Source organism: Durio zibethinus, chromosome 12 (genome assembly GCF_047325235.1).
Source record: "Durio zibethinus cultivar Kanyao isolate XHJ-2024 chromosome 12, ASM4732523v1, whole genome shotgun sequence".
Taxonomy (NCBI): domain Eukaryota; kingdom Viridiplantae; phylum Streptophyta; class Magnoliopsida; order Malvales; family Malvaceae; genus Durio; species Durio zibethinus.
Window position 1 is genome coordinate 8,007,481 of NC_143173.1, and position 9,617 is coordinate 8,017,097.

The 9,617-nt window shown below is 25.9% G+C and overlaps 1 protein-coding gene across 1 annotated transcript; it reads right to left on the reverse strand.

The window, feature by feature from the left end:
- Positions 1 to 4,551: 4,551 nt before the first annotated feature.
- On the reverse strand, positions 4,552 to 7,807 carry LOC111296989 (calcium-binding protein CBP-like). The gene is made up of 5 exons (XM_022891506.2): positions 7,381 to 7,807; positions 5,379 to 5,425; positions 5,112 to 5,287; positions 4,954 to 4,972; positions 4,552 to 4,849 (listed from the first exon to the last, which is right to left on the reverse strand). Exons 1-5 carry the CDS (start codon positions 7,745 to 7,747, stop codon positions 4,745 to 4,747), a joined length of 714 nt encoding a protein of 237 aa, XP_022747241.2. The 5' UTR covers positions 7,748 to 7,807; the 3' UTR covers positions 4,552 to 4,744.
- Between the last annotated feature and the right edge of the window lie 1,810 nt (positions 7,808 to 9,617).

Consider the following 9,617-nt stretch of genomic DNA (forward strand, 5'->3'; position numbering starts at 1 on the left):
CGTTCAGATGGTAACACGAAATGACTAGCAAACCAATATTAAGATAAGTCGTTGAGAGGGAGTGTCAAAAGATCACCGACTATCTTTATGTTTTAATTATTATTATTATTATTATTTTTTAATCTTTCTCAGTTATTTTATCGATTAATCTTTATTTTGTAAGTAGGAATGCTTGTTCCATTAATTTGGTTAATTTCAAATTGAATTGTTTAAAATTAAATTAATTGAATTATAGTATTTTATTCTTATTAATTGAATTTATTTTTTTAATTTCAAAAATTGACTTATCGAAATTAATTCGCTCAGTTTGATTAATTTTTTTGATTAATCGAATAATAAAATATATTAAGTTAAATTATACTTTTAATTTTTAATTTATCATATTAAAAATAATTTAAATAAAATAATTTAATAAAAATATTCAAATATTAAAGAATTAAGTTAAAAACTTAATAACTTGTAATGAAATGGGTAAGTCTTATATTTTCAGTTTTTTTATTATAGTTTGATTAAAATTTTGGTTAATTTGATTTTCAAATTAAATTAATCAAAGATTGAAATTTTTTTTAAATTATTTTTGATAAATAATCAAAATTAATTTGATAGACAACTAATTAATTGAATTTAATTTATTTGGCCAGTTAATTTGATTAAAATTGAATTTTGAACACTTTTATTTGTAAGTGATCTTTAATTAATTAAAACCAATGAAAAATACTGAAATATGATTATTATTTTATGCGCAAATGATAAAAATTAATTTTTAACATTGCTAACGAATATATATAATAACCGATTTGGTAATAATGCTAATTTAGTAATTTTTTATTTATAGTTTAATGGATAGGGAAATTTTATCAATTCACTAGCTGTTGGAATAGACAAGATAATTTTTCTTATCTAATAAAACGAGTTATCAAGTCGTAAGTCAACGAGAAATTATCCGTCAACTCTAGCAAAAGAGGATTCTTTTGGATTACGGCTTAATCCAGTGTCTAGCTCTGACTTTCACGTTAATTCATCTTTGACCTAGTGTCAAAAAATGAAATATTACAAAAATTTGAGCAACGATTTTTTTAAATCTTTAAGTGATGATATTTTTTAAAAATATTATCAAAATAATGAAATATTTTTAAAAATATTTAATATAAAATATTTTTATAAAAAAATAAATGACAAAAAAGAAAAAATGTTTAGTAACAAAATTATCTATAATAATGCATACATATTATTATTTACAAAATTTGATTATTTAAAAAAAAATAAGCAAAAGTAAAAATTTTCAAAGATAAGATTTTAAAGAAGTTCGAGTAATGATTTTTTAAAAATCTTTAAGTGAAATTTTTTTTAAAATGTCATTAATATATTGAAACATTTAGAACAATTTTCAATAAATATTTTTCACTTGCCTTTAATAAAAAAAAAAACAGAAATGAACTTTTATAAAAGGAAAATATTATTTAGGTTTAGTTATAGGTATTTTATTATATGCATTTTAAGTATTAATTTTGATGATAAATACGAATTATCGATGACGAGATTTTTAAGAAATTTGAGTAATAATTCTTAGAAAATCTCTAAGTGAAAAAGATTTTTAAATATTATCAACGTATTGAAATATTTTTTAGATATTTTAATATATAAGGTTCTTATTTATTTTTTAAATAAATGATAAAAAAACCAAAAGATTTTTGTTGTAATAAGAAATTATGGAAATGATTTTTAAATATCAAAATTAAGATTTTTTTTTGTAAAAATTAAAGGAAAATACATGATTAATCGATTTTTTTTAAATGGGCACTATGAGGGTATTAATTTTTTTTCATGCGTAACTATATTCTTGAATCCAATTTTGATTTTCATAGATCAAAAATTATCTTTTTAATAAATTTTAATTAATTTAAAATTTTATTACAAAGATAAATTTTTACGTAGTCAATCACACATAATAAAAAAGATTGGTAGCAACTTATTTGTTTTTGAAATTTTAAAATTTTTGTTTAACGGTCCTCAAAACCATTACAACAACTTGACGACTCCATTAAGGCACATTTTTTTAGAGTTAAGTTAAAATTAATTATGTGTTATCTTTAATTTTAATTTAGTGGTCTTAATTGGTATTTAACTTTAATTTTTTTATTTTGATTTTGTTTTTTTAAATAATAATAGTAATAAAAAAATTACATGCATGTCATTTATTCATTTATTATTTTATATTTTTTATATTATTCTTGATAGATTGTAGGACATTTCAGATTAAATTTCTAATGTTATGTTCCCTTATCCACACATGGCACATTTTATATCATGTTTGAGTTTTATACCTGAATTTCATCCCTCTTAAGAAGGAGTAGAGTTTTTATACTCTCGTGATGCAATAACTTACGCAATGATAAGAGAAATATTTCAACTCAAATTGAAAACTTTTCATTTGTAGCATATATTAATTAAGGATTGCAGTGTCTTACTAGTCTTATACGGACGCTATTAAAAAATAATTTGAGAATCTTTAGATGTATAAATCTTCACTCAACATATGGTGAACTTTAGAAGACTAGCTTTAGGTAAAGCAATGCCAATCTTTTTGTAGAAATTACCAAAATAAGGACATGTGAGGAACATTCTTATACAATCTGTATTTAAGGATAATAATAGTGCAGATAAAATTAAAATTTTGAAAAAAAAATAATAAAAGAAAAATATTCTTTTAATAAATTTTCCTTTGATATATTGTTCAATTCATCTGTTGTTTGTCCAAGATTTGTATTTTTTAAAAATTTTCAAAAAAATAAATTTTTTTGCACTTTCCAATAATCAAAATAATAAAAAAAACAAAAAAAAAGTTCAAAATAGATGAAAATTTTTCACAAAAGAAGATTTTTTTTTTTTGTTTAATTGGCCAAATAATAAAAACAAAAGTATGAAAAAATCTTTGAATTTTGGTTTTTTTTTATATGTTTTTATTTTTCATAGGAAATATTTTCTTAAATTCATATTGCTTTCTTAAAAAAGAGAGAAAAAAAGGGAAAGAATGAACATTTTGATTTTGAATGTTATTTGATCATTTGTACTCCGTTCAATCTTTTTGGTGTCCATTTAAAAATAATAAGATTGTATATACATTTCATTATGTGCACATCTAAATGGTAGTATCAATTTCATTAAATTTGTATAGTACATGCATTGCATTTTGGGTAAACATATTTTATCATGCATATACTATAGTGTATTTCATATAAGTATATTTCATCATTCGTTTACATACCACTACTCAAGTAGTATGTCATTGTGTTTTATGCATATACATTCACAAATAATATTATTCTAAACTTGCATGATACATACATTTCATTTCATGTAAACACATCATCTCTAATGAAATAAGGCATTGCATTTCATGTATAAATATATTCATATGGTTTTTCTTGTTCATGTACTGCATTTCATGTAAATGTGTCATCACTCATATATTGGGGCATAATATTTCTTGTGCATATTTTTAGAAGTGATATAATTACCATCACGCTCACATTGTACATACATTTCATTTCATATAAATACGTCTTGTTATTTGGTGTACATAAATGGATAAATAATATGATTCTCATCAAACTTGAATGATACATACATTACATTTTAGAGAAGCCTTCATTATCTTTATTGTGCATGCATTCACAAATTTATCATGATAATATCATGTCATTCACACATTTATTTAATTGTTCTTTCATGATATCCCCTTATTTGATGAATAAAGAGTGCCCTCTATAGGTGAAAAGAAAGAAAAAAAAGTCCTTAGAAGAAAAGATCATGATCATGGAAATTTTGACAAAGTGCATGTTGTCTTCCATCTTACTTCCTTTCCATCTAAGTTTGACAAAGAGTTTCAAAAAATTGAATATGACAAAGGATTGAGTACCTTGAAGTGAATAAGTCCCGGATGAAAAAAAAAATGTGAAAGTGAAAGCGTAATTATTGATCATAAATGATCTTTGTCTCTAGTGTTGTACATAGTTTTGTTTTTGAAATTCTTGAAATTGGACTGTTATTTTTTCAAAAAGAGACTTTTTTTAATTTTCAAACATTGTAAATAATAACATATTGATTGGTCAAATAGTAAATATATTTTCTAACTATTGTTTGAGAAAACTTCAAAAATTGATTTGCAATTGGTTGAGAATAAAATCATGTATAAGTAGTTTTCAAAATCATGAAGGAAAAGCAGGATAAAAAAAAAGAAGCATGACAAAAGCTACTAAGTTATAAGGATGTTTTAGTAATTACAATGTAGATTAGAGGGTAAAGAAAATAAATAAGAGGGGTATAAAAAGAAAAAATGCTACGGTTGGAAGAAATCATCTTCACTTGACCTTAAACTCTAGCATAGTGAGTTAAAAATCTTATCACGCCACATCATTACTCTCCAAAAAAAAATACAATGCTATTGAAGCTTATTTTCACAACGTACTGACATTGTGAGTTAATTCAAATGCAAGTTTTTATTTTTTTACCCCCTCTACAGGGAATCAGGTACTATTATTCGTCAGTGTCTTTCAGAACAATAGAACATTGAACGTGGCATTGAAATCAAAAGAGTGGTCATACAAAGTAATTCAAACGCTTTTTACGTTTTATTTTGCTATATAGATATAGCAACAAAACTCTAAGTTAAAGCAGCAGATTGAGTTCAAAGACAAAATGAAATTTCCTCCATAAACACAATAAAAAAAAAAATCTTCATAATCTATGCAATTAGGAATGGCAGTACGGTCAGCATGAACGCTTCATAAGTAAACGTCGCACTACCACTGTACATGGTGTCCTTCTCCTTGAATTTCTCAGTTAGTCCCTAAAAAAAGAATCAAACATTGATTTAAATCGAATTACCATTAATCGAAAACCAAACTCTCATCAAGTTAAAAGTAGAAAGGAACTAGAAATTACTGAGCTTACTTTAACTGTAAGGCAGCACCTGCACCAAAAAGAAAAGAGGCAAGAAAAGAAAGATTAGTTGATATTATGGACATAAATGATCATGTTTTTACAATGAGACTGATTCATTGAAATGTTCAGTAATTTAAAAAATGAAACATAGTGAACAGAAAACGTACTCGATGAAGTTGTCGTATTCGATGGCCTTGTTTTTGCCTCCAGTTTTATCAAACTTGGATACGAGCATATCCAACACAACCGGAGAGACTGCAAATCCTAGACTCAACAGTGCCTCTCTCAGTTCATTGGCATCAATCTTACCACTCATGTCCCTGTCAAATTTCTCAAAGATGGCCTGCAGGAAGAAAACCCGAATAAACCCATAAATTCAATCAAGAAAAAAGTAAAACTATTTAAACAAAAAAAAAGCTTGTCATGGAAATTACCCTCCAATTCTGAAGACTATAGAACACTGCAGTGAACTCCTTAGGACCTGCATTGAGAAATTTCAAAAAAGGAAAAGTAAGTAAATCATATTGCTTACCAAAATTTGAAAGACAAATATTAAAATGTTCTATTGGTCTGAGTATTCACAAAAAGTAAAGGTTCACAAAATTACTGCTACTTTTGAGTAGTGGAACAAATTAAATACCATTACTCCATTTTTTTTTAAATAACGCATGTGACGTGAATTACCCACCCACTACATAATATATATTTGACTCTGCAGTAATATGAGGTGGTTCGACAATTCCAACATCAAAACAACCCACTGCCCTCGAGGATGAAAAATTAGATGTAACATTACGTACAGAAAACCCTAATTGCATAAAAGGCTCTCTCGAGTGACACCATCTTTGCACTGTGCGAAAATGGACAAGGATAGATACTTGCGAAAATATCTTTCCATAGGCCCCCGCGTGATACACATGACACCACTCACATGGACAGAGATATACCTGATCAAATCTTTATAACGAGTAACATAGTACATCTCATATTTTTTTAACATAGTTTTAAATACAATATAATAAAATATTATAAAAATAACAAAAAATGAAACTATTTATAATTTAAAATTTTAAATAAAAATTGAATATGAGATTTGTAAAAAATATACATATTTTAATAATAATATTTGTGTTTTGCGCTGTATTTAACAAAAACAAATAAATAGACACGGATACTAAAATAGATAAATCTATCTAAAGATACACGAATAAGGTTTATCTAGTCATTTTGTTGCATGGGGTTAAAAGCAAAACCCCTAAATATATGCCACGACTTAGACAAAGACTTAGCACTCCGGCGTAAGTTAGTGACGCAAATACGGCTGCGTACATTAGACGCTACCACTAACTTTTTCCCGTACTGAACAATTGTGCTGGAAAGGTGTGATTTCACCGTACAAGATCGTAACTATATAAACAATTAATTCGGAATTAATCGGATATTTAGCAGTGTATTTAGGAATTAATTTTCAACTTGAATTTAATTACAATTAACTGCATGTCTTACACAAAATAATAAAAAAGAATTTAAAAATGACAAAAACAAATAAGAATTTGGTTTTGCGATTAAATATGATCCTCGTAAATAGAATTACGTTCCACTTACATTTCAATCATAGTTATTTTTTTATAATTAGTTCTATTTACATTAATTAGCATCTTCTCTTTTTTTAGGGATTTTTTTATTCATTACAACAACGCGAAACAGGTAGATTTTCCTCGCACATTTTTTAAACATATTTTTTATCTTAATTTTTAATTAATGAAAACTAAAACATTTGAATATAAATAAATGAATATATGTATGTAATTAATTATTTATTTTTAAAAATATTTAAATAAAAAATTACTTTATTCATTCAAATTTAATTTATTTAAATGATAAAATATTTACATTCAATTTATATCTGATTTAATTAAATTATTCATAAACATTAAATAAATATATATAAACAAATATATTTATAAATAAATACACATATTTATAAATAATAAATAAATTATAATCAAATAAATTTAAATAAATAAATCTTAAATAAATTTAAATAAATTTTAAAATAAAATTAAAATAAAAGATAAAAATGTAATTTTATTAATATCATTATAAACAAATAATAAATGAACAATAAACTAATAAATTTTATACAAATTTTAAATAAATTTATTTATAAATATAAATAATTCATTCGTATTTTTTTTATATTAGATTTGTTTAATAAATAAATATAAAAATATTATTTAGTTATATTTATTAAATTTAATAAATAAATATAAATAAATAAAAATCACACATATTCACAAACAATTTATCCAAATCTATTTGTTTACGCCTTATGTAAAATTAACCAGATAATTTAATTGCAATTGCTGCCGAAAAGCAGTGAAATTAAAGCTTTAATTTAGAATAATAATAAGAGTAGGAGAAAGAGAAACAGACCGATCTTTCTGGTGTTGGAATTAGTGAAGAGATACATGAGCAAATGAACGGTTCTCAGACTGAAGCTTTGATTATACGAAGAAAGCGCTCTTTGCAACTCGTTATCATCAATAAATCCACTTCCATCTTGATCAGCCAGTTGAAAGCAAGCCACGACGTTAGGATCTGTCCTCGGTGGAAACACCGACGGCAGCAGTGCCGCGAACGGGCTAGCGTAACATTCTGCATGTGTATAGCTTCCGCCGTGAGCATGGTGCTTGTCCTTTAGTGGCTTTTCCCCTGGAGGGGCCGAGAACGGAGCAGAAGATGCGGCGTAGGCGGCACCGTAGCTGTAGCCGGTAGGGTATTGAGGATATCCACCGGACATGCTTCGAAATTCGAAAATTTTCCTGAGCCAAAAAGAGAGATTTTACGTTGTTTTTCGTTAACGTTGTTTGTTGAATATTTATAGAGCTAGAGTTTGTCAAAGTAGATTTAATTTTGTACATTATTTCAGAATTGCCATTCTTTGGATTAGTTGTTAAGTTTTGATTTTCTTTTTTATTATTTTCTTATTTTAAAAAATTAATAATAGCGTCGGCGCGTCTGGTCTGTGTTATTTGCAAGTGGATTTCAATTTTTTGGTAAGAAATTGGGCAGCCATTATTAGTTTATTATAGACTAGGGTTCATTGTTGACAAAAGGATGTTTCATGAAGATAATTTCATTCAAATAGCATTGTTACAATGTTTTTGTCTTTTCGTTTCTTTCTCTCTTTTTTTTTTTTTTGTACATGTTTTTTCTTTTCTTTAACGGTAAGTTCTTGAGCAATACTTTTTCAATTTTTTGTTAAAAAATTTTTAATTTATTTTTATTTATTTATTTATTATTATTTTATTTTTTATCTTTATATATCTTTCAATTTTCCTTTGACGTTTTTTTTTTTTAAATTATATTATTGTTTTATAATTCGTATTGTCTTTGGTAGTATCTTAATTTTTATCATTTCATAAAATAAAAAATACAGATAAAAGGGAAAATGGTAAAAGATTTCTCAAGGATTCTCATCTACTTGGACCATTAAAATTTAAATGTGTGTAATATAAACGACACAACAAAATAATGTAATTTTAAAGGTATTTTTTTTTCTTGAAGGTTTGAAAAATTGTCGGAGTTTCTCTATTTAGGTTTATCTTTGCCTGCCTAAAATGAATCCGCCGTTAATGACTAATGTTTTAAGCACACTATTAACTCTAATAATAAAAAAAAACTACCTTCCCACGTATGTTTCTTCAAGTAGTTTTTTCTCACTTGCTACTATATCTTTCATGACTTTCTTTTTTTTTTTCTTTTTCTCTTTCTCCTTTTAATTCTTCCTTCATTTTTGACCAATTGAAAAATTAGAAATCAGACCCTAACTATTGGAAATCAAAGTCACCATCTCTCTCACATCACTCTTTCTCCAATAAAATTTTTAGCTATTTTCCCTCATTTTTGAAAATCAAACCCCCTTTCCACTTCCACGATCGTCATTTTCATTGTCATCTCCAACATAGCCATTTGTCGCTATCATTGTTGATTCTTCAGCGAGGTATTCTTCTCCTCTAAATACATTTTTCATTTTGATTTTGATTTTCTAATTTTGATTTCCAGTCAAAGATATCACTTTTTGATTTGTAGTTCTGTTCTATTAAATGATTGAAGTTAATTCTCAAGTTTTTTAGTCCCAAGGAAATTTTGTTAACGTATATGCCCAAAAAACATGAAAAATGTTGAAATTCTGCATCATTGCATTATATATATGTTTGATACATGTCATATTTCATTCTTGACTGCAATGTGTTTTAACATAGGCAGCTCAAATAGTGAGCTCGAATAGGAGTTTTTCTTACTTCTTGGTACTGATGACACATTGCTTTCACTCACTCTGTCAGCTTCAGATCATTTCTGCTTGAGATTTTATTCGTTTAGATATAGGTGTGAAATCAATTGAGGAAAAAGGTTGACTCTATTATGAAATAGCTAAGCGTCTGCATTTTTTGTTTTTTAAATTGTAGTTGACACCGAACTTCATTTGCCACAAAGCAACCAAAATATAGTGATGTTTAGGCCATGTCGTTTTATGTAATCATCATTCATCCATGACCCTTTTGTTCAAGAGATCAACATGAGAATTTGCCAAATTTGTCCTTAATTTTTCTTAATCGATATATATATATATATAAAGATACGTTTTTCCTGTTTATTATTATATGTTA

Coding starts and splice junctions, on each gene's coding strand:
- LOC111296989 (XM_022891506.2), bottom strand. CDS start 7,747: ATGTCCGGTGGATATCCTCAATACCCTACCGGCTACAGCTACGGTGCC. Junction 5,426..7,380: donor TTCCAACACCAGAAAGATCG/GTCTGTTTCTCT, acceptor TTCTCAATGCAG/GTCCTAAGGAGTTCACTGCA. Junction 5,288..5,378: donor ATAGTCTTCAGAATTGGAGG/GTAATTTCCATG, acceptor TTCTTCCTGCAG/GCCATCTTTGAGAAATTTGA.